General features: G+C 61.9%; 3 protein-coding genes across 7 annotated transcripts in view; 1 reads left to right on the top strand and 2 right to left on the bottom strand.

Moving 5' to 3' along the window:
- The window catches only part of gpr185b (G protein-coupled receptor 185 b), a 7,830-nt gene extending 4,556 nt beyond the window's left edge, over positions 1 to 3,274 (top strand). Inside the window, exon 5 of the mRNA XM_088420625.1 lies at positions 409 to 3,274. Within this exon, the coding sequence (XP_088276751.1) occupies positions 409 to 1,457 (1,049 nt within the window). The 3' untranslated portion in view covers positions 1,458 to 3,274. The remainder of the gene's footprint in view (positions 1 to 408) is intronic.
- The window catches only part of LOC148428448 (actin-binding protein WASF3), a 14,024-nt gene extending 2,019 nt beyond the window's left edge, over positions 1 to 12,005 (bottom strand). The window contains exons 1-11 of one of the 2 annotated variants that reach the window (XM_088413549.1): positions 11,859 to 12,005; positions 11,241 to 11,510; positions 8,906 to 9,039; positions 8,715 to 8,849; positions 8,233 to 8,386; positions 8,032 to 8,149; positions 7,139 to 7,186; positions 6,924 to 7,057; positions 6,582 to 6,860; positions 6,102 to 6,523; positions 5,853 to 6,028 (exon numbers count right to left, since the gene is read on the bottom strand). In XM_088413549.1, the coding sequence (XP_088269675.1) occupies positions 5,871 to 6,028; positions 6,102 to 6,523; positions 6,582 to 6,860; positions 6,924 to 7,057; positions 7,139 to 7,186; positions 8,032 to 8,149; positions 8,233 to 8,386; positions 8,715 to 8,849; positions 8,906 to 9,038 (1,581 nt within the window). In that variant the 5' untranslated portion in view covers position 9,039; positions 11,241 to 11,510; positions 11,859 to 12,005 and the 3' untranslated portion in view covers positions 5,853 to 5,870. Of the gene's footprint in view, positions 1 to 4,603; positions 6,029 to 6,101; positions 6,524 to 6,581; positions 6,861 to 6,923; positions 7,058 to 7,138; positions 7,187 to 8,031; positions 8,150 to 8,232; positions 8,387 to 8,714; positions 8,850 to 8,905; positions 9,040 to 11,240; positions 11,511 to 11,858 lie in introns of those variants that run through there. The other variant, XM_088413540.1, reaches the window with a different exon arrangement.
- The window catches only part of htr2cl1 (5-hydroxytryptamine (serotonin) receptor 2C, G protein-coupled-like 1), a 19,219-nt gene continuing 7,422 nt past the window's right edge, over positions 11,838 to 23,634 (bottom strand). For 2 of the 4 annotated variants that reach the window (XM_088413561.1, XM_088413570.1), the window contains exons 2-7: positions 18,320 to 18,421; positions 16,625 to 17,027; positions 16,329 to 16,529; positions 15,944 to 16,219; positions 15,451 to 15,644; positions 11,838 to 14,819 (exon numbers count right to left, since the gene is read on the bottom strand). In XM_088413561.1, coding sequence (XP_088269687.1) covers positions 14,307 to 14,819; positions 15,451 to 15,644; positions 15,944 to 16,219; positions 16,329 to 16,529; positions 16,625 to 16,946 — 1,506 coding nt within the window. In that variant the 5' untranslated portion in view covers positions 16,947 to 17,027; positions 18,320 to 18,421 and the 3' untranslated portion in view covers positions 11,838 to 14,306. Of the gene's footprint in view, positions 14,820 to 15,450; positions 15,645 to 15,943; positions 16,220 to 16,328; positions 16,530 to 16,624; positions 17,028 to 18,319; positions 18,422 to 18,724; positions 20,940 to 23,634 lie in introns of those variants that run through there. The other 2 variants (XM_088413580.1, XM_088413589.1) reach the window with 2 other exon arrangements.

Consider the following 23,634-nt stretch of genomic DNA (forward strand, 5'->3'; position numbering starts at 1 on the left):
TCATTCCCGGACCGCATCGTCTTCGCGGTCGCGGCGGACGGACAAGCGGCTCTATCAATTGCACGCGTGCACAGCGAGAGCATCTGCCCCCTAAACGTCACGAGCCAATTTTAGAGACGGTCTAAAAATAGCATTTGTCGATCGGGCGCCGGACCTCTCGATCAGGGCGGGCAACGGAGCCGCCGCCGGTACGTCCGATGGCGGCGCGCCTTCCGCCGCGCGAAGGCACCATGAAACGCGCGCGCGAGCGGGGGAGAGGCCGACGGCGGCAGAGAAGGGGCTCCCGTCGGCCCCCCGCCCGCCCGCCCGCCCGCGCCCGGCGCTCGCGTGCGCGGCGCGGCTCCCGGGCCGTCCCCAGGCACTTGGGGTTGACGGACCGGCGTCCTCCTTCTCCGCTTCCTCCCCCAGCCGCGAGCCCGGCGCCGGCCATGAGCGGCCTCAACTCGTCCTCTCCTCCGGACGGCGCCGACCCGTCGGCCTCCGCGCCGTGGTGGTGGGGGGATCTCTCGGAGGAGCCGTCCAACGCGTCGTCCTCGACGGAGCCGGCGGTGCGGATGAGCCCCGAGCTGAGGCCGGCCGTCCCGGAGGTGAGCCCGTGGGACGTGGCGCTGTGCGTGACGGGGACGCTCGTTTCCTGCGAGAACGCCCTGGTCATCGCCGCGCTCTTCTACGCGCCCACGCTGAGGGCGCCCACCTTCATCCTGATGGGCTCGCTGGCGGCGGCCGACCTCCTGGCCGGCCTGGGCCTGATCCTCAACTTCGTGCGCGCCTACCTGGCCGAGGGCTGGCCGGAGCCGGCGGGCCTCCTTTCGGCCGGGCTGCTGCTGTCGGCCTTCTCGGCCTCCGTCCTCAGCGTCCTGGCCATCACGGTGGACCGCTACTTGTCGCTGTACAACGCGCTGACCTACCACACCGAGCGGACGCTCACCTTCACCTACGCCATGGTGCTGCTCATCTGGCTGTCCTGCCTGACGCTGGGCCTGCTGCCGGCGCTGGGATGGAACTGCCTGCGCGAGCCTTCGGCGTGCAGCGTCTGCAGGCCCGTCACCAAGAGCAACGCCGTGGCCTTGGCCGTGGCCTTCCTGCTGGTCTTTGCGCTCATGACGCAGCTCTACCTGCAGATCTGCAAGATCGCCTTCCGCCACGCGCAGCAGATCGCCGTGCAACACCAGTTCGCCGCCATCTCCACCACCAAAGGCGTGTCCACGCTGTCGGCCATCCTGTGTGCCTTCGGGGCCTGCTGGCTGCCCTTCGCCACGTACTCCATGGTGGCCGACTCCAGCTACCCGGCCGTCTACACTTATGCCGCGGCGCTGCCCGCCGCCTGCTGCTCGGTCCTCAACCCCGTGGTTTACGCCTTCCGAAACCCGGACATCCAGAAGTCGCTTTGGGTGGCCTGCTGCGGCTGCGTCCCGTCCAACCTGTCGCTCAGACCGCGGGCCTCCAGCGACGTGTAGCCCCGGAGGCGGGACCCCTGGGCCGCGCGGGGAGCCGGGACCTCGCGCGGGGACCCCCGCGGCACTGAACCGGCGGGCCGAGTTCCCGGCAGGCAGGACTATTTGCCCGGCGGGGCGGAAGCGCCTGAGAGCTCCGTCCGATTGCGTCTCGGGAGCAAACCTGGACCTTTTCCGGTCAAAAGCGAAGCGACGACGGCGCGATCCCAAGGGAGGGCGAGAAAGCGTGCGTCCGAGGCGGGGGCCCCGCTTACCGCGCCAGGGCGGCGTGTGGACTTTGCGCGGGGAGCTGGCTTTACTTCGGCTCGTCTCGAGATCGGAACCGAGCCTGTTTTGTCGTCGGCCGGTTCCGGGGAATCGACGCCGCGACGCGCGCGACGCGCGCGACTGAGCGTCGTCGACTTTGAGCCGGGGGCCTTTCATTTTTGCGGGGGTGGGGGGCATTTGGGACCCGCTTCTGAGGAAGGGAGGGCTGAACGCAAAACCCGTCACGAACTGTGCCGGTTGTTTGCGTGACCGCCGCTACTGCTTTCTGCCGACTGCGTCCGGCGCGAACGCCTTTCGGCGCGGGTGTGTCTTTCATGGCCACACATGCGGTCTTTTCCTTGGGCTCTAGTGCAACAATTGCCATCATCCGCTAGAGGATGGAGCGGAGGGAGGTGCGGCCCACTTGGGAGCAACAAAGTAGATATCAATGCGGGTTCGAGCCCGAGTCGTCGGGTTAGGCGCGCACGCCTCTTTTTTCTACCCGCAAGGGCAAAACATCTCAAGGTCGAAGCGGCGACGGGAGCGAGAATGCCGTCGTTTTTGGCTTGGCCCCGCGGTCACGGGCTGGCCCTCTTCCACGCGACGCGGCTTGCCCGACGTTGATCTTAAGCCAAGCGGCCAAATCTGTCACCGCTGGTTATGGCCCCGCGACCGCTCAGTTCAGCGGGGGGCGCCGCCTTCCTTCGACGGCCTCCTCCCGAGAACGTTGACGGCGGGCTCCAAAGGTCCGAGGGGAAAAGGCGCCGGCAATTCCGTTTGCCGGTCGGCCGTTCCGTTTGCCGGTCGGCCGTTCCGTTTGCCGGTCGGCCTAATTTTTCCACGGCGCGGTTGGAGGGATCGTTCGGCGTTTGCCGGCATTAGATATGGCAGGCAACGGAACAAGGAGTCGGCCTTCTGCTCCGAACTAATTGTCTTCTTTCTTTCTGATGCAACGCTGTACAGAAAGATCTATTTTTGTAACATTTGGTCGGGCGCGATTCATCGGGACACGTCGGCTTCCTGTTTTTTTTCCTTGCCGAATGCGGGACATGGGGTGTATGAGGGGGAAATACGGGCCATATTTTCCATGCACCTTGCAAATGTCTTATTTGGATTCGTGGACAAAAAGCCCTTGGGCCGAATGTCGTTCACCCCTTGGCGAGCGCACGCACGAAACGTCACGCTGCAGCCATCGCGGCAAAAGCCGCGTTCACCTTTTGGCTAAATTTCGTCCTGGTTCACCGAATTGGCCAACTGCGGGCGCAACTTCAAGAAGCGGCTTAGCCGGTCCAAGTCGAAGTCGATCGAGGAATCGTGGAAAAACCGTGACAGAGCCAACATTTGGACTCAGTATGGCCTTCATCGGCAAATGTTGTTTTCCATGTTGTACGCGGGCGACCGTCACCCGCGAACAGCGTCAGGATGGAAAAAATAAACGCACTTTATGCGAGGGACCCCTCTTGCACTTCTGCCGAAAGTAGATCATCTAAGAGATACATTTATTTTTACTATTGTACGGACCGTGACAGTCTGAATGGAAAGGATAAAAAGAGGAAATAAAGAGGAGGAGTCAAGATTTGGAGTGTTTGGTGTCGCGGCCGAGCAAGTCATCCGTGGCACGTAAGCGCTAGGCCGCCAGCCTCCAGACAGGAAGACGTTGACCGTTGCCGCGGCGGCTCGAGTGGCAAAGGTGAGAGCGGAGCGCCATCGTGCGGCCGCAGGCGGCTCCGCGCCGCCGTCACGACCGGCAGAGTCGAGCTCGTCGCCGCCCGCTGCTCTCCTTTCGACTTGGGCGCGACTCCGGTCTACCGTGTTACGCATCTGAGGGGCTCCCTTCGCAGCCGGCCGGCGACATCGGCGTCACGTCCAAATTTTTACCATTTGGATGACCTCAACGTCAACCCCTCTTGGTAAATTCAGAGTCACGACACGTGTTTTTCTTTGGGGCGTGTTCACACCAGAAAAGTCCTTGGCTACTTTGATCTAAAATTCCAAACTTATGAATGCATATACCCTTTCACACCGGACTCTTTGTACGAGAACGTTATAGTGTAAAGGCCGTCGCGGCGTGTGACGACGAGTGCTAAGTAACTGATCGAAGCCCAGTTCGGAGTCTCATGCTGTGGACTCTAGGCTGACCGCAGTGTCTGTCCATCCGCTCCCAAAACAACTTTCAGCTGGAACCTCTCTCCTTCCGGAAGGTACAAAGCCACCCGCCCCCTCCTACCAGGTGCCCCCGGACCCATAAACACATTGCGCGTCTTACAGCTGCGACGGCATGTTCGACGTACCAGCTGAAGGAAGCACCTACGCAAACACATACACAGACACCACAACGGCCGTCGCAACTCATCACTTGGTTTTCCTGAATTCACTTTTTTTCCAGGCTTGAGCCACGCCCTTTGTTTGGGACGTGGCCCAACATTCCTTGTTTTTTTCCTCATACGTCCATGGATTGAGATCCAAGGTAATTGCAAGGATCAAGAAAGGCTCCTCCAAGGCAAGGATTGGAACCATGTTGTCAAAGCCTACCGCGAGGACGTACAGGAAGCGGGCGTAGTGACGCTCTCCCGAACGAGACCCAGAACCCGGCAAAGCGAGTCTTGTACTGGTCGCTCGATGCGCAACGGGATGGCTTTGCGTGTATTCCCTCCTGCGTAAAAGGTCGGGAAAGGCAACCCGGTCCGTTTCCGGCGGACCAAACCATACAGCGCCTGACTAATGACGACTGACCACTGAGGCGAGCTTCAGCCCGTTGCCGCGCGCACGTCGGACCTCTAAAAGATAGTGAGACAAACGTCAATTCGCGAATGCCAATGCTCCCACGCAGATGGAATGGAGCGACTTGGCTTGACCCAAACTCCTTTTGCCCTACCCGCGAGCACCGAAAACAAAACAAGGAATGCACAGAACGAAGACGTTTATTAGATATAGTTGCATGCAACCTTGCTTACAGCAAATTTCTTTGAATAAATAAGAGTAATCTGCAGATGTCAAGCCAACAGATACACACGGCGACAAGGCCCAAAACTCCACAGGGCCCGCAAAACGCACTCCTAAGAATTCGGCCACGCGGGCGTTTTGCTCAGAGAGCCCGGTCTGTTTATCTGGCCACGTATTTACAGCGATCCGGCAAGCCCATCGGTAAGTTTTCTTTTTAACGCGCTTCCAAAGAACACCGTCTCAGGTTTTGGCCTCAGAAAATCATAAATAGTACCACAGCAAATCAAAGCAGAGGACTCACGCTTCGCCACAAGCTGGAGCGAAGGCGAAAAGGAGCAGGCGTGACAGCGGGCGGCGCTCGGGGCGGGGCCCCGGGACTGCGGCTCCTTCGGGTGTAGCTCAGACCCCCGAAGCCCCGCCGTGGCGTCTCGCCGCCCGAAGAGAATCGCGACCGACCCTCGCAAGTGAAACGTCCGTGTTTCTTGTCTCGGCATCTTGGCGCCTTTGGCGTCCGGGCCTCCGCTTCAACTCGTCCCACTGGCTAGTTCGACAGCGACAAGGACCAAACGACTCACCGCAAAGTCACTGCACACTCGTTCACATCTTTTGCTGTACATTGGCGCCGCCGGTCAAAGTGATGACGGCGAGGCAACGCACGTGGACACGCGCGTCTCGTTTATGGCCCGACGCAAGGAAAGTGCCCTTCTTCCTTCCGTTGGTTTCGTTGCAAAGAACAATTATTATCGCAAGATGGCGTCTTAATGACGTACACGCCGCCGTCGAAATGTTTGGGGCCAGGTTAAGGGACTTTTTACGATTTCCGTGAAAAGGCGCCGTCCCGCGAGCTGCATAAACATTCCAAAGGTCTGGGACATACCAGGAGTCCGGACCTTTGCCAGAAAAGTGCCGTGGGGATAGGGGGCATAAGGACCGGGGCAGCCGGTTACGAGCCATTAATTGACCGCTGTTTAAACGCGTTGGGGCGGGCGGGGATCCCCAAAATCCCAGCTAAACGTACGTCGCCCAAAATGTCCATTGTTTTTTTGAAATTGGAACAAACAAAATCGATGACAATGTGACTTTGCAGGCGCCGGACCGCCGGCGTCGCAGTTTCACTCTAACAAATACGATATTCTTTAAAATGAGGGACCTTTTGAACGGTCTGCATTTTAAGGTAAAAACGTTCGGGCGACGCGCGCGGCAGCTCACCGAAGCCAAAAAGAGTTTTTAGTCAGACCACTCGTTCTCATCCAGCTCGGAGTCGTCGTCGGACTCGCTGTACTCTACGGCGATGCGTCGGGACAAGATGGTGGCCACGTCGTTGCCCACCGGCTCGCGCTTGGCCTCCTGCTCCCTCTGCTCCTGCACCTTCCTCAGCTGGATCCCTGCGGCGAACGGCAAGGCGATGGGCACAGCGAGGCGACGGGCTCGGAGCCAAAGCGCTCGTCGGTCACGCACCTCTCCGTATGGCGGCCAGCAGGTCGGAGCGGGCGTCGCTCATGGGGATCATGCCTGCCACCGCGCCCTTCCTGGCGGGGGGCGCGGCATCCGTCGTCGCCTGGCCCACGGCGGCGCCGCGTGTTGGCGAGGGGTGGGCCTGGTGACCCGCCAAACCTCCGGGGGGAGGGGGCGGCGGGGCGGCTGGCGGAGCCCCGGATGGGGGGTGTGCGGGAGAGGGGACGTAGTTGACAGGGGGCGGGGGTGGGGAGGGCGAGTAGGGACGGGAGAGGGCGGAGGAGGCGGGCGGCACGGCCGAGGCGGCGCCCGAGGGCGGGCCCGCCGCCTGGTCGAAGGCGGTCTGGGCGGAAGGGATGGTCGGGGGAGGCGGGGGCGGCGCGGGAGGGATGTAGTACTCTGGGATGGTGGAGGGCTGCCCACCGCTGTGGGGGGGAACAGAGGTCAGACGGGAGTCACCGGCCGGGCGACGGGCGGACGTACCTGTGGCCCGTGCGATAGTCCTTGACAGGCGCTTGCCTGGGCCCATTGACGGTCAGATCTCCGGCGGCCTGGCTCGCCTGACCCATCGGGGTGCGGCCCAGGGATGCGCCGTGACGCCCGGCGGCCCCCCCCGCCGGCTGGTTGGCCGGCCTGAGCCCGCGATCCAGCGACTGGGTCTGGGCGGCGGCGCCCGAGTGCTCCCTGACGTGGCGGTCCGAGGCGGAAGCCTGGCCGGAGGGGTGGTTGGGGCTGGCGGGGTAGGAGTCGGACGCCGCCGACCTAAATCGGGAGCGACGTCAGTCGCGGGCCACCGAGCCCTTCGAAGAGGCTCGCGGACATTACCTGCTATCAGGCGACAAGGAGCCCTCGGGAGACGTGCCGTGGTAAGGGGAGGGCGTGAGCCTGGCATCGGGTCGGAATTCCTTGTCGTAGGCCAACACGTTCCACTCCTGACGGCGGTTCCGAGCCTTGCGCACCTTGGGGAGATACAGAGCCACGGAGGTGAGGTGTGGCGAGGCCGTCACGGCGAGATTGTCGGGGCGCTCGTCCTCACTGACCTTCTTGACTTCTCGGCCGGGGTCGTCCACCTGCCTCTGCTGCTCCTGCTACGGAACGATACGGCGCACGCTTTAATGCGCATCCTACTCTTCCCGTGCTCACGACTGCCACGCCAGCAAAGCGGTCAAAACACCGACGCTCGCGCACACGTCGCCAAACGACGCGAGCCGCATACATCCTCGTCGACGGGCGTGTCCGCCTGCATGCGAGCGCGCACGCGTGACGGCGGGGTGAGGGGGATTAGCGGGAGAGCTCAGGGCTCAGTGTTGTCTTACAGAGAGGGGCGGGGGGCTCCTGGGCGTGGCCCGTCTAGAGTTTGGGGGACCGTCGGGATGGGCTGGGCAGCCCTACGGAAAGACGGGAGCAGAGATGGGAAAAGCAGGTCCAGAAAGTAAAAACCCTGCCACATTTTGACTTCGACCGCAGGTACTTCTATTCAACCTGCAGTCCAATGAGCTCCTTAACCTCCCAGTTAAGTGGACGGGGGACATAAGCTAATGAGTCAGACCCAGTCGGCGGCCGGGACGGACAAAGGGAGGGATGAGGTCTCTTAGGAAACGGCTGAGTGACAAGTGGGCCTGAGAGGAAGAGGGAACCGCAGACCAGACCAGACGCGATGCATAACGAGACGTCGCGGGGGTTGGCAAACCAAAGGCAAAAGAAGAGGCCTGCGAAGTCAGAGGTGTGCGGTCTGCGTGCGCCCGGCCGCCAAAGACAAACCGCAGCGAGCCGGATTGGCCGCCTCTGACAAGAAGCCGGGCCGAGGCGCGGAAGGAAGGAAGCGCGCGGCGGGGCCATCTGGCGACGTTCTGGCCGACGGACAGGCTTACGCCACGGGCAAAGAGCGCGTCCCCACGGCGGCGGAGTCCGCACGGTGCCGCTGGGCGCTCACCTTCTGCCGCCTCTTCTCCTTGCGCTTGTCCTCGGTGGCCTGCAGCATTTTCTCCTTCCACAGGTTGAAAAAGTAGGACGAGTCGGTGTAAAACTTGAGCGCGTCCTTCTTGTCGTCCCTGTGCGGGCACGGAAAGAGACGAGGTATAGGAAAAGCGAGGCGGGCGTCGGGCGCGCTCGGCCGCCGCCGCCGAGGGCCGACCTGTACGGGCTGAGGATGTTGAGCGGAGGTGGTTTGTCGCAGCGGCGGTACATCTCCACCACCGGATTGGGCACCGATGTCCTGGACACCACCTGCTGGTCTTGCACGGTACTGCTCTTGAAGGCCTTCCTCATGTTGATGTCCTGCAGGGACACTGAGGAGCACGACCGCCGGTGTGAGATGCAAATGAACCAGATGAAGATGGCTCCCGTGAAAGCGTTTGGCACAGGTAGCCTCCGCCTCCCCTCGCCGGCGGGGGAGCGGCCGTGCCAAACAGTTCTCGTGGCGGCTGCGACACTTTCTGGCTGTCACCGTACGGAAGGTCAAGAGGTTAGCGAGTCGGCGGCCCGCGACCCTCAAACGAAGGAAAGGCCCAAGTTCCCAAAGGAGCGGTCCGGTGCGGGGCGGGAATAAACACCCAGGCCTAAAGAGCCGGGGCGCCGATTCGTCGGCCTGTAAAGGCAGACGCCATGTATGCGCACCTTCCTCCACGGTGGAGTCCAGCTGAGTCACTTTGACGGCCAGTTGGTCCACGCGTTCCTGCAGGCTGCTCATCCTCAAGTAGAAGCCGTTGGCCTCGTTGAAGAGCTCGCCGAAGATGTCCTCGGCGTGGCGACCTGCGCGCCGCAGGGAGTCAGCGCTGCGCCCTGCGGGCCCGCCGCGCCCTACTCACTGAGGCCTCCCAGCTGCTTGATGACGGCCGCCAGCGCGCTGTTGGTCACGCACTCCAGCTCGCTGGTCACGCCGTGCGGCAGCGCCCCGCGGCACAGGTGCCTGGGCTCGATGCTCCTCTTCACCAGCGGCATGCTGAAGGCAAACGGGAGCGAGTCGGTTCCGCTGGTCGGGCGAGCCCGCGCGCGTCGGCGTTTGTCCGCGCCCCTCGCCGGCCGGAGGAGGGGAAAACAGCTCCCCGAGTCGCTCGGTTGCTCGGCGAGGCCGTCCCGGAGCTGACGTTTGCGCCAACTCCTTTCGGCACGCCGACGGCATACGGTGGCCGAACGCCAAAATGGCGCACGCGTCCGGGTTTAATCGCTCGGCATTAGGGTTTTGCCGACTCGGAGGCGTCGCGGGACGGTGCGGCGCGGGCGAAACTCGGACGTGACGAGAGTTGGCCGTTTTGGTCCAGGTGGCCGTTCCGCCCTCCTCGCGAGCCCGCCAAGCTCGACGGAGACCCTTTCTATGGGCCGAGTCCGTTAAGTAACCGACCGGCCACAAATATTGTCAGCGGATTCCCGCTTTGCGGAGCCACTTTTGTGTCTTCCTGCCACAATCGTCCAAACGGGAACAAACGAAAGGCTTGACATATTTTGCCTTTGCGCTCGCCCGACGGACGGCTCTCGGGAAAGACCGGTCAAATAAACGGACTTTGGTCGGTATTTTGGGAAGTGACTATTGTGCCTTCATTGACTTTTGGGGGGTTTCGTTAGTATGGGGCTGCGTAACGTTTAAGTCAGATAGCAGAGAACAAAGGCGTTCCCGGCCCTGGGGGCTGGGGGGGGGTCACTGGACCCCTAACTACGTGACCTCACCTAAGAGTTAGGGGCCTCGTTTGCCAGAGGTGGACTAAGACATGTCATTTGAGTAAGATAGGCGGGGACAAACTCCAGCGGGATTTTCGAGGAGAGAACGGAGAGCCATGTGGGGCTCCGTCCGTCTTCACCTCGTGAACGAGCCTGCTTCAACGTCAGCGGTATGAAACTACAGAGTAACTCTTTTTCCGACCGAGACGCCGAAGTCCGAGAGGTCTTCGTTTTACCGCCGACAAGCGTTGCCTGGCGGCAGACTCCGGGGGCCAGAAGAAATTCACCGCGGTAGCTTGACTTTCGAGTTGAGATGATCAAAAAGTCAAAAAAGAGGAATTTTTGGAGACCCTTCCCTGCTCGGTTACCGCTCTCAAAGTGTAAGATTTCGGGCGTTTTTCATTACGGGCGGCAGGAGGTGCTGCAGGTGCTGCGGTTACCATTGCCCGTAGCTATAACAGCCTTGGAAGGGGTGCCACCCACCCCCCATGTAATATCATTTCATAATAAATAGGCCTACCGTTGATTTCAACCCTTTTTAACGTTATATTTCAACCCTAACCCCTGACCCTAACGTGCTGGTGGTGGCTAAGAACACATGTGTTTGCAGGTTTCAGATGTTTACGGTCAATGAATTTATTCCTTTTAATGAAGAAGGCTCTCAATCTTACGCGGCGTCTCTTTAACGCTCGTCTCCGGGAAAGGACGCAGGAAAGCAAACGGGATCGGAGCCAGACCGGCAAAAGGGAAGAAGCGCCCGCGTTCCCTCGCTAAACAGGTCAGCCAGCCGAAGCGGCGTGCCCCCCCCACCCCCCACCTCCCGCCGGCCCGGCCACAAATGAATGTGTTGATCTCAGCGCGGCCGCGACGAGTCATCCGGCGGAAAGAGGCGGTGGGCTCGGGGGGCCCGGCGGGAAGGGTGGGGGCAAAGTGGGGGGCACGAATGCGCGAGTTCGACTTTGAGCGGCAATAACGAGATGGCGCCTCACGTTGGCACCAGTGAGCGCCTGTGCCAAATTCCAGATCCTTCTGCCACAATTTGGTGACGTAAGCGCCGGAGGAATCTGCAGATTGACAATCGTGCACGGGGTAGACCCCCTAGCCCCCAGAAAAATCCAAATAAATAAAACCTCCAGTCTTTGGAGCTCGAAGCTCCTCGAGCGCAAAAGAGCCGCCTGCAACGCGGGAGCATATCTCGGAGTTACCATGGCAACCGAAACGTCCGGGAGGGCGCGCGTGTGCGCGTGTGGGCGCGGGGGCATAGCTATCGATCGAGAGGGGAGCGACGCGCCTTGCGCGAAGGCCAACGGAGCGAGTCGGCCCGCGCGACATCCGCGGTCCGATACACGCGTGCTGCGGTCGGGCGGGCGGGCGGGCGGGCGCGCACGCTCGTGCCCGCTCGGGCTAAAGCAGTTGACGCAGTCGCATCTTCGTTCGACGACGGTCGGGGCCTCGTCGTCTGCGCGTGCGTCGGAAAGCCGGCCTTACCTGGCCGCCCGGGCTTGTCGTCGGCGCCGCCGCCGCCGCTCGCTCGCTCGATCGCGACGATTCCGCTCGTCTCACTTGGCGGCGTCCGCGCTTTGGGGCTCGGGCGGGCGGGCGGGCGTGCGTGCGTGCGGACGGGGGCTCGGCTGCGGCTGGCTCGACTGCTCGTGCGCGGTTTCCACGGCAGCGACGTCGACGTGACAAGCGCAGCGCTTCTCCCAGCGCAACTTCCGCTCCGGATTTCACAATAAGACGCCGCGGCTTTCGCGTGCCCTGTCGACGATACGACGAGTTTAGCGATTTCTCTGCCTGGTGAAAGACTAACATTTCCACGTGTCCGTTTTCTGTCGCTCCGGACGTCGGCGACGCCTTGGTTTTTGTCGCTCGCACCTGCCGGGCACGTTGGGTACGCCTTGTGACCACGCGGCGCCGCTGTTGTCTGCAAACAAAGCGGCCCGGCCGGCGCTGCGCTGAGCTGTCCGCGGTGCTGACATTTGGCTTGGCTCAAATTTGCCAATTAGCGAAAATAGTCGCAGTTTGGAGGGCGCGCTATCGGAATTTTTCCCCCCTTTCACAAGATTGAAGGCACACGAGACAAAGTTGATTTCGATCTCTCGTTACCTTGGGGTTTATTGCCAAAGTTCACATTGTTTCCTTCAGGCTTGATCTTTCGTGACTCGGGGAGGCTATGGAGGCAGCCGTTTCGCCGCTCGGTGGGAAGCTATGGAGGCAGCCGTTTCGCCGCTCGGTGGGAGGCTATGGAGGCAGCCGTTTCGCCGCTCGGTGGGAGGCTATGGAGGCAGCCGTTTCGCCGCTCGGTGGGAGGCTATCGAGGCAGCCGTTTCGCCGCTAGCCTCGTGCTTTTACTCTGCAAATGACAAACATCTTGAAAAGACCAAGCTGAAACATCGGCTGCCGATAGGAAAAGGAAAAAACAAGTGTTCGACCCCATTGATGTGACGTGCGAGCCCCGCCCCTTTCCTTCTTTTTCCTGAGCGGACAGCTTTGGACGTCTGTGGATTGCGCGAACCACAACAAAAGACACGCGGCGGCGCAGGACCCGGCCCCAAAGATACGGAACGAGACGTTTGCTCGGTGATGGATTCAGGTTAATTAAAAATAAATTTAAAAAAAACTGAAACCGGTTGTTCCCGGCCAGAGTTGAGGCTATGTTTGGCGACGTGCTCATCGGCTAACTGAAAATGAGGCAGCGACGGATGTCATTCCGGCATTTGCACGCAGCGACGAGCACGCGGCTTGATCTTTGGCAAAATGTTGTTGCCTAGCAACAAAAAGTCTGCCGCAAGTTTCCAATCGACGACACGCGCGTGTATCCTCTTCAAAGTGCCCCCCCCCCACACACACATTGACAATCTGCAATCACGTGACAGAGGCGCCCTCACCTAGGCCTGCTTTTCAGATGAGGTCGGCTTCTCTTCCACGAAGACCTCGTAGAGCACGCTTGACTTCTTTGTGACAAAGACTAGCTCTGCTCCGCAATTTAGGCCTTGTCTACAAGTAACCAGGCCTATCTAAAAACCGCAAACATAGTGCGCTTTTATTCACGTACAGGCATTCCGAGCCGCGAGGTGGCAGTAGTGTCACCAAATTCAAAAGAAGGTTCGCTAGCGCAGCGTCTTTGGCTGGTGTGAGAGTGTTGACATCGTTCTCCGGATTATGATTGCTCCACACGAACGATCCAAAGCTCCACTTCGTTAAAAAAAAAAAGAAAAAACACACACTTCGTTAAAAAACAGAAGCAAAAACATGGGGACGTACAGCAGGGCAAACCGAAGACGTTTCCCGGCCAGCCAGGAACCCCGGCTACGAATACATTGCCTTATTCTCGGATCTCCTCCCCCCTAGGCGTACGTTACACCATTGTTTTACTCTGGTCCAAAGAGTAAAATATACTCTACCGAATGCACTGTAAAAAAAAAAAAAAAAACATGTCCGCCTTCAACCTCCGGTGTCTACAAAAAGCCTGCGCTGGTATTATATGAACTTTGAGCTCTGGCTGGGTTGAAATTTTCACATGTGACCGGAACACGTTTCAGGAAGACCCGCGCGTCCATCTGTGCGCGCGTGCGTTTAGAAACAACCTATATCCCGATGGCCCAATCGCACCCAAGGACAATTTAGGAGGCGGGCGTGCTAACCAGTGTGGCCGAGCCGAGCCGAGCCGCCCCAAATGCGCGCGTGCGCGTAGACGCCTAACACACACACTGCAACAGCGGCTAGGACGAGGGCCTTGAGAGACCTCCGAAAAGCGCCGAGCTGCCTTTCAAAAGCTTGGATTCATTTGTTGACCGGTTGACTTGGCCGCACGAGTTTTGGTCCTTTGCGGGTTATGGTGGTCATTCTTTTTTGTCACGGGGTGTGTGCGCAATGAATTTCCGAGGTAGATTTAAACGTGAAGAAAGGAAGCAAAGAAAGGCCGGGATAAGCGGGCGGGGCCGCCGGCCGTCCGCTCGCCCCTCCGCCGTTTCGGGCCGCTTTCGAAAGTCGCTTTCGACGGTCGCTTTCGACGGCCGCTTTCGACGGTCGCTTTCGACGGTCGCTTTCGACTAACTGCTGCCACCACGTTTGATATTTCGCGCCGCCACCACGCGCCGGGTCGCCTATCCGATGGTTGGTGTCACGCACGCCGCCGCTTACGTCACACGCGCACCCACCCACGTCTTACAGAACCTCACGCACTTACACGTGCGCCTTTGCGGGCAACTCTTGCACTTTCGGGGAGCGTTTCCGCAAGTTCCCCACCTCGCTTTTCGAGCGTAGCGTTGAAACGGATTTCGCTTGAGGGTGAGGGTCGGCCAATCCGTTGCCTCGCTTAAGGTTCGGAACTAGGAAACGCGCCGTGTCAATGAGATGTCCCCACTACAATGGAAAAGCCCCCGCGGACGCGTGCGTCCGCTAGCGTTTGGACATGAACCTCCTTCCCTTGCGGATGAACGGAAGGAGACGTTTCCGAGGGCCGACGCGGCCGCCGGGCGGCCCCGCCAGATCGGCGGCCGCCGGCACGGTTTTATTTTTTGAGGGTCGGCTCGTTTCGGGCCCGGCGCGATGTCACACGCTGCTGGTGTGAACCGGGGAGGCGGGGCCGTAGCCGACGAGCGACGGCTCTCGTCCCTCGCTTTGGGAAAAGGTCCCGCCGCCCGCGCCGGGGAGGCCCGGCGCCGCCCCTCCCCCCGCGTCGGGCCGGCCGCCGTTGCGACAGTTTTCCCGGCGGCCGCCCCGCGCGCGGGCCTCGCCGTGGCCGTCCGCCAGGAGCGGCGTGAGGGCGTGCGAGGAGGACGGCGCCGCCGGCAGCGGGTTCTTGAAGGCCTGGCCGGCCGCGTTGGCGTTGCCGCCGTAGCGGCAGCGGATGTAGCTGGAGAAGGCTCTCCTGTAGGTCTTGTTGAAGAGGGTGTAAACGAGCGGGTTGACCCCCGAGGAAATGTAGCCCACCCACACGAAGACGTTGAGCAGCTCGTGCAGCAGGGGGGCGCCGCAGGAGGCGCCGCACAGCACCAAGGTGACGTTGGTGATGAAAAAGGGGCACCACATGACGAGGAAGAGGAAGAAGACGATTCCCAACACCTGGAGGCGGACACAGCGACAGCAGAGGGGGAGATGAAGGAAAGGGGGCGCCTGCGTCATCCCGCTGCCTCCCGCGCCCCACGTTCGCACCTGAACGCGGATACGTTTTTCAACGAAGCAAATCCACCGGCGGATTGATTTGGGGGGACCGGCCTCGCACGGAAAGACGCGAGAGGGGAGGTCTCAGTCCATCCGACGGAAGCCCGTCACGGAAGCGCCACCCGTTTGGGGAACGCGCCGAGGTCCGTCGCTTACGTCGGACGGGGCGCCCTTTTCGGGCCCGTGGAGCGGCCGCGACGTGCGGCGGCGGCGGCCCAATCTCCCTCCCTGATACGGGACTGCGCCTGAGGTTTTGCTTTGGGGAGGAAAGGGATGAGGGGCGCCGGCGGACGTTTTTCTTCACCGCCGAGCGAAAAACGCCGCCTCGAACGTCCGCTCCTCCGGGAGGGCCTCGGCCCGGGACGCCTCCCAAGGGACATAAAGCTAACCGAGACGGGACCTCGGAAGCAATTTGGCGCGCAAACGACGGAAGCGGGAGGAGCCTGACGATTCCGCGTCTAAGACGGGGCCGCCGATGGGCCCGCGCGGTTTCCGGATTTCCCCAATAATACGAAAACAGCGTCCGTCCTACCTTGGAGGCCCGCCTTTCGTTCTTGATGGCCTGCATCATTCCCCGTCGGCCGTGGCACGCGGCGGCGTCGCTCCGTCCGGGCCCGGCGGCCGGCGAGCCGAGCCGCGACGTGGCTTCCGAGCCGGGAAGGGCGCCGGCGCTCTCCGACGGCGAGACGCCGAGGAGGACGCCGGGCTCCGACGCGGACTTGAGCTCTGTTTCATTGGAGGAAGCCGTCTCATCAGGAGTCGTTCGCCGCTTCGCGCGGCGTCGACAACATTTCAAAACAAAGCAGAAAGCGGTCGATTTGAGCGACGCCGCCCCACCCGGCTCGCCGCGGCCGCCGGCCGGTCCCACTTTGATCTTTTGGGCGGCGGCCGTTTTCCGACGGCGACGGGGCGGACCTTCCCCTAGCTCGGATCGCTGAGCGCGGCCGACGGGTGGCGACGCCAGTCCCGAACCGAAACCGGGCCGGCCGCGGCGGGCGGCACCCCGACGAAAAGAGAAAGCTCACCCGGCGAGTGCCCGCGGACCTGCGGGGGGCCGGTCTCGGCGGCCGGCTGCAGGGGCTGCCGCGAGGAAGTCTCGGCGTCGCACAGGAAGACGGTGGCCTGCCTCTGCAGCACTTGGACGGTGAGGCCGTACGTCACCACCATGATAACCAGCGGGATGAAGAAGGCCACGAAGGAGCCCATCAGAATGAAGCGCTCCTCATTCAGCACGCAGCTGCCGTTGACAAAGACCTTGTCCTCGTTGCGGAGGCCGATGACCGGGATGGGCGTGGAGACGCCTGCCGAAAGCGCGCAAAGAAAAGGCCGGGTCAGCTCGGCCGAAGCCGCTCGGGCTCGTCCGAGGCGAGCGCCGAGAGCGAGCCGGGGCAACGGTCGCTCGGCGGATACCTATGGATATGGTCCAGACGGCGGCGATCTTCATCATGGCTTTGGTTCTGGAGTTGAAGCGGCTGTGCTCGATGGGGTTGCGGATGGCTACGTAGCGGTCCAGCGAGATGGCGCACAGGTGCATGATGGAGGCGGTGGAGAAGAGCACGTCCAGGTAGATCCAGATGGGACACAAGGCGCCGGGCAGGGGCCAGACGTAATCTGCTTTGACGAGGCAAGCGCAAGCCGCGGCCGGTGAGGCGCCGCCCGCCCGCCCGCCCGCCCGCCCCGACCCTCGAGCGAACGGGCGCGCTCACCGTAGAGGATGTTGATGAGGGAGACGGGCATGACCAGGATGCCCACCAGCATGTCGGCCACCGCCAGGGACCTCAGGAAGAAATTGGTGGCGTTTTGGAGCTTCTTCTCCAGCGACACCGCCAGGATGACCAGGATGTTGCCGCCCACCGTCAGCGCGATGATGACCAGGATGAGCAGCGCCGGCCAGTTCTTCTCCTTCGCCGCCGAGCCGGCGACGCCCCCCCGCGTGGAGTTGTCGTCCCCGGCCAGGCTCAGGTTGAAGTCCGGCCGGGGAGTCCAGCCCGCGTCCGCCGGGGAGGGGGCCGCGGCCGGGCTGCCCATCCCCGGGGAGGAAGAGCCCTAAGCCGTCGGGGGTCGCCGACGCATCAAGGGGGACTCGCGCGGCCGGCTCCCAGGGGATTCCTAAAACAAAGGCGGGCGGGCGGGCGGGCGGGCGGGGGAGAAACGTTTGGCGTTTTAGGCTCGCGTAAGGCTCGGCCGCCGGACCCTCCGTCCTTGGCGGCGTTATCTTCCCACGCTCGGAAGACATTTGCGGGCCGCCGCGTCCTTTTTCGGACAGCGACCGGGGAAAGGATTCATAAAATGCCGTTAAAGCCCACAGAGCCACGGCGGGGGTTTTTTCCCCCTTTTTCTTTTTGTGTTCAATCGAGGAGCTTTGTTTCGACTTCCTGCGCGAGCTCCTTTCTAACCGCGTCGACGGGTCCCTGTCGCCGTCCCCCCGTCGCCGTCCCCCCGTACTAGGCACACGTGGCTTGGAGATTTATCGCGTTTCTTCTATCCGCGAGGGGGCAGCGGTGGCGGAAGGCAGCCCCCCCCCCCCCCCCGCAAAACACCTCCCGGGCCATCTGGTGCACCCAAAGGTGATTGCGGAGCCAGATGAGCTCTCCAAAGACTTTAATCCCTGGAGCATATTCACAGTAGGCCGCGGAGCATTCCACTGGGAGAACGCCCCAGACAGATGGTCGCAGATAACGAGCGCGGGGGACAGAAGGGTACGTTTCACAAAATATACACAACGCATCAAGTTGCGATGCTCTCGCTGCCCATTTAAAGACATGAGAACGTTGCGGGGCAGGTGGGACTTCCACCGGCCTCCCGCTCGGATTCCTTTACCTCCTGGGCTGTACCCCAGACTAAAATTCCATTTACAGTCCGGACCGATTCGAGCGTTCATCCAAATCCGGTGTCGTCCTCTCACAAACGGGGACGGGCTTCTCTATTGTTGACGCGAGGCAGGACGCCCGCGTGTACGTCTGAGACGACTTTGCGCATCCGGCGCGGCGGCGGCCCAACCAAGTGCTAGTCCGTCTTTTAAAACATTCGAGGGCGTGATTGAAGGATGCGAACGCCACAAAGGCAGCGGCGCCGTAGTCTGCGTTGTCTCCAGCGCAGGCGTGTCCTACGGTTCTATGGCGTTTGCCCTTTAAACATCTCGTCGCTACGGGCGTGTCCACGCCACGAGCGAGCTGCGCTTGCGGCGGGACTCGCATCCACGGAAAATACTTGCGCGTGCTCCCATTTCCCTCGAAATAGCGGCGAGCGACACCCGAGCGCCTCTCCGCTTTCCGTGGCTTTGCGCTTCTTGCGATCCGTTTGATAGCACCGGCTTGATCGGGCTCACTCGCCGCGGGGCTCGTTCGGGCCATCCAACAAGACGGAGGACATCTGCAAAAATCCACAGCGCGGCTTCTCACCCGATGAGCCTTCGCGTGGTCGTCCGGCTCTTCCCGTCGCCCGGCCGCCGCCTTTGTCATCTGTGGCTCTGCGCGTCTGGAGCGGCGGGATGGCCGGTGCCCCTGCGGGGAAAGGAGCACAGGCCATTCGCTTTGGTGGGGAAGAGGACGCCCGCCCTTCCGTCCCGAGGCGGGGACGGCCGGCGTTCAATCGCGTCCGGCAGCAAGGCGAGCGGACGCTCGGGGGGCCGAGCGGACGCTCGGGGGGCCGAGCGGACGCTCGGGGGGCCGAGCGGACGCTCGGGGGGCCGAGCGGAGCGGAACAGACCATCTCGGCCCCTCTTTGCTACGTTCCCCGGAAGAAATATGGCAGTTTGTCTTGTGCCTTTATCTATTTGGAGCGGTGCTAAGCCAGGCGGCGCCCACCTAACGGAGCCGGCGGCCACCTAACGGAGCCGGCGCACAGCCTTGACACCGGGGACGCTTTGAAACGTATTCCATCAGGAAATGCGACGAGGGCCGGGCCTCTTAAGTGCGGGGCCGCCGTATCGAAGGCGACTTTGACGCCACGAAGACGAGGCCGAGGACAAACGCGCAACCATCGAAATCCCGGGCCGTTTAGCCCCGACGGAAGAAGCGCGGTCAGAAAAAAAAAAGAAACCGGGAGGGGGCGGCCAACCCACGAGGACGCCTTCGGCCATGCCCGGCGCCTGGCCGCCGGCCAATGATAAATGACGGAGCGGCGACAACCGAGTCACGCGCCCGCCTCCAAGGACGAAAGGATTAAGGTCGGGGAGGTGTTCCCGCCGTCGAGCGGAGACTGACTGCGGGCGCTCCGAAGCCCTTCCGACGGCGGGCGGCGGGGGAAGGAGGACCCCGCGGCGGGAGGGGGACCCCGAGGGGCGCCCGAGCCCAAAGGAGGCTCGTTAAGATTAGGGAGCCGACCTTCGGCCCGTCTCGTCTTCAAGCGCGCGTGCTGCGCGCCAATTAGGTCGCTCGTCATCGCGTGCGTATCAAGCGCGAGACTTGTGCGCGAGCGCGGAGCGGCGGGACGTTCAAGACTTGTTTTTCTCTCTCTCTTTTGCCGTGTCCCTCTTCCCATTGGCTCTAAATCAACAGCTGTCACGTTTGGATAGCGATCATTCCGTTGCGATCACTCGAAAGCAACGTCAACATCTGGCCAGCTGCGTCCGCTAACCGACAGGGAAGGACAGCCGAGGCTCCGCAGCAACCTTTTCAAGCGCTCGATGGCTACTGTCATGAAAATCCCTCTTCAAAACATAGCAAGTTTATAATGATGCAAACCTTTTTCGTTCTTTCTGATTTGTCTGTTTGTTTTTGTTTTGCATAGCAACGAATAAAGCTGCCGCAAGCCGGTCATCGGGTCGGAGGACCCAGGACACGGTGCCCGGTCCTACGTTGCTAGACACACGTTGGACGCAAGTTAACGCCCGCGCCGCAATTATTTAGCTGAGGTCCCGGGTTAAAACAAGAAATAAACTAAACAAAAGCCTCCAGCTCTCAAAAGATCTCCAGCTACGCGCTGCCGACGTCACGGCCGGGCCGCGCCGCATCAAAGCTAAAGCGGGAACCCGTCGCGTCAAACGTACCGGCCGACGGCGGCCGGCGCGCCGACGAGCTCCTCGCTCGCCGCCGACAAACGTCCGGGGCAGGATACGGACCGAGCCGGGATCAGAGGGGACGGAAGCGGATGCGAATCGGAACACCCGTTAGGGATAACGTCCGCCGAGCCGAGAGCGGTCCGGAGATTCATCAGTCAACAGTACAAAGAGCCCCAAAAGGTAAAAAAGTAGGCGGGCGGGCGGGCGGGCGGGCGGGCGGGCAGGCTCTGTTGCCATGGTGAGCATGTAGGAAAGCAAAGAAAGGTCATTTGTGCGCGCGCCGCGTTTGTTCCTTACGGCAAAGACGAGACGAAAGACAAGATGCGGCAAGCGGCGTCATTCTTATTCCTCGCTGGGCTCGCTCGCCGATTGTTAGCGGCCGCTCCGGACGCTCGGGGCCCTGCGCCCCCGCCTCTTTGTCCCCATCTGCCGGCGACTCCATTATTTCCGCGTTCGAATTCCGCGTCAACGCCGGACGCCGCCGGCTTTTGAACAGAGGCGTCTTTTTCGAACCGAGGCGTCTAACTTCCAGCGGCCGTCCGCCGCGTCGTTCGAGGCGAGGGCCGCGGCGCTTGAACCTTTGGCGGTGAGCGGCCACCGCCAGTTGGGAACACTCGCGTACACGTCTGAATTTTGTTGCTCAGACGTTTCCCCGCCGCCGTTGTGACGGTCGTCGCGGTTCTTGTCGAGGGTCGTCGCGTCGCGTCGTCGCGCGGGTTATTAACGGGCGCCCGTTGCGTCAAGTGGCGCCCGAGCCGTCCCGGGATGGGAGCGCTTCGTAGAGAACCGCCGCGAGCCTCGCGAGGACGCTTTCCCAACAGAAGCGGACGGCCATCGCGAGCAAGCCTCAACCCCGCGACTGAGGTGACGTCATCCATCGCCTTCGTGTTCTAAGGCGGCCCGGAGGTCGAAGCGGGCAGCGGTTTCGGTGCGCGCTCCGCAACCGCCCGGCGTTTCAGCCCTTGGGGCGGACGGGCGCAGGGCTTGCACTAAAGACGGCGTCTATCGGCTTGAGCTTTGCCCGTGTGCGTACGTGCCTGTGCGCGCCCCAGCCTCCACATTGCAGGCGCTGTGCGGTTCGCACAATATGACACACAGCATGCACAATGAGGAGACGGCGACCCGCCGTTTCAGGGACACGCTCGGAACAGGCGGCGCTCATCGCGAGCTCCCTGAGCGGCTTCGGAAATAGAAAGCGCATGGGCGTAGAGGCGGCACGCCGACCATACTAAATAGCGCGGCCGGCGCTTCAGCCTTCCTCTACGGGCTCCTCCAATAACGAGCGGCGCGCCGCGACAGGCCCGGAGATAAATTCCGGCTTATGTCCCGCACTGAGCGGGAGACACTCTCAGACTAATTGGAGGACGCCGCGCGAGCGCCGCGTCACCGCCGCCAAGGACGGGCCAGCAAAAGTTGAGGTGGCGGCGCCCTTGTCGGCCTCCTCCCCAACATTCCCCCGGACGGTTCAGGTCTCCGCGCGGCATCGGTACGGACGGCGGGCGGGGGAGCCGGCCAGCGATGGCGCGGTTGGCCGAGACCACGACCTGGTTTTCCTCGTTTCCTCATTCTCGAGAGAGACTCGAGGCAAAACGCCGAACCTTTTTACAATCCACAGATATGACTGTCTTTTAGCCCGCCGGTCGGGAACCGCGGGATCGACGGAAGCTCGGGAGGGTCGCCGGGGTCATCGCGTTCGTTTGTAATGGGGCGCCCCCGCTTGGCCATTATTGGCCGCAGGCGATCACGTTCCAACGCTTGCCCGATAAACAACATTTGAGCGGGATCGGAAAGAGGACGAGGAAGGGAAGGGGGCTCGGCGAGAGCGAGCCGACGGCGGGGCCGCTCGGCTCGGTCCCCGCGCCCCTTCCCCCTCCTCCCGCGGGAGCCCTCCTTGAAGTTTCGCCTTCGATGATGGAACGAAGGCCTCGCCGTCCGTCGAGTTCAAAAGCGGACGGCCCGGAAGGGCTCGCTTCCCTCGGCCGGATGAAAGGGAGGAGCCGAGCGTTGGGAAGACCGGGACGGCCGGCGCCGCAAAGGACATCCCGACTTTCGCGAGGGGGCCCGGGCGCCGGCGTCAAGGTCAACGGAGGCATCCTTTTTTGACAACTCGACGTTGACGCGCGGCCGAAGGCTGGACCCGGGCCTCCGGGAGGGTCGGCCGGCGGCCGTCCCTCCGCTCTCCCTGCGCGCGGCACAGCGGCCGTCTCGCTTCGGCTAATCGTTTCCGAGGCTTACGGCTTTTCCGTCCGTAGCCGAGGTGAGCGCTTCCGCCGCCGTCGATCGCTCGGCGTCCGCCTTTGCCGCCGACGTTTCTTCGTGTTCGGCGCGCGGCGCGGAGCCGGGCTTCGGCGGCCGAGCCGGAACGGAAAGGCCCCAGAAGCGGCTGGAGGGCACGGCCGGAGGGAGCCGCCTTTTGTGCGCACGCGCCCGCTTAGAAAGGAGTGCGCGATCCTTTCTCGTCTTCCCCTTTGGCTCGGCGACGCCGACGCGCCGGCCGCTCATAAACAAAGGCGGTATCGCATCATCCTTTTTTTATCTGCCGGCGGGAAAACCTCGACCGAGAGCTGCGAGCGCGTCGCCTCCATAAATCTCGATTGCGAGCGTTCGGTGATTCGGGGTGGGGGGCTAGCTTTCGTTTTCATCCGTCCTCATCGGCGTTCTTGTTTGAGCGCCGCGCCAAACGTGCGCAAGCGGCACAGGCCGCTCGACGCCGTCCGACGGCCGTTGACAAGAACGCCTTCCCCCAAACACGGCAAATAATCATTCTGCGAGGCTCCGTTTAGTGCCAGCGTCTCCTAGAGGAACATGCGCCGGGGCGGGAGGCCAACGGGGATCACCTGGAGCAGACCTTGCCACAGAATTTACAGGGGGGCGCACAAATTGCAAGGTGTTGTTTTGGCTCAGCGCAGGTGGTGGTTGGGACGCCCGTTATTTATTGATATATTTACTCCCAAAGGGTGTTCCAAAATGTTATTCTTGCATGGAATTATTTTGCCTAGCAATCGCGTGCGAGCAATGAACGCTTTCGAGCCAGCGAAAATAGATTTCCAGCAGAGAAATAAACAACGATGGATTTCGAATATCTCCGAGCGCTCGCTCACGATAGCCCTCCCTCACCCCACGTCGAGCGCTCGCTCGGGTTGCGTCCCCTCCGCGCGCTCAGTTGGGCACGCGGGTTCCGAATGCGCCGCAGAGCTAGCCGATCGGAGCTAGCAAAAGAACATCGGGTGCTCGGCCTCCAATTAGACCGCTCGCCGCGTTCACTCGGAAAACGCAAACGAGATGGCGTCCACGCGGACTCGGGCGGGAGAAGGTGGACTTCTTTTGAAACGACGTATGGGCATCGTTTTTAATATGTATGGTGATGTCTCATTCGCTAGAGCTAGCTTTAACGATACGAGCCCGCCTTCTCCCGCCCGAGTCGATGCGACGCCATCCGCTTTGCTTTTTCCGGGCGAACGCGACAAGCGAGCTCATCGGAGAGCAAGCGGTCAATCGATATGCTTTTACTCGCTCCGATCGCCTCCTTTTGTGGCGCGCTCGTAGCTCGCGCGCCGAACTGAGGCCGCAACTTGAGCGAGCGGAAGGCTGGATGTTGAGCGAGGGAGGGAGGGCTACGGTGAGCGTGCGAACAGAGCAAAAAGTATTTCTGCGCTCAAAATCCGTCGTTGCTCGCTCAAACTCTTGCCGTCGCACGCGCAATCTTTTTTTACT

This window comes from Hippichthys cyanospilos, chromosome 1 (assembly GCF_059441005.1).
Source record: "Hippichthys cyanospilos isolate Australia breed blue-spotted pipefish chromosome 1, RoL_Hcya_1.0, whole genome shotgun sequence".
NCBI lineage: Eukaryota > Metazoa > Chordata > Actinopteri > Syngnathiformes > Syngnathidae > Hippichthys > Hippichthys cyanospilos.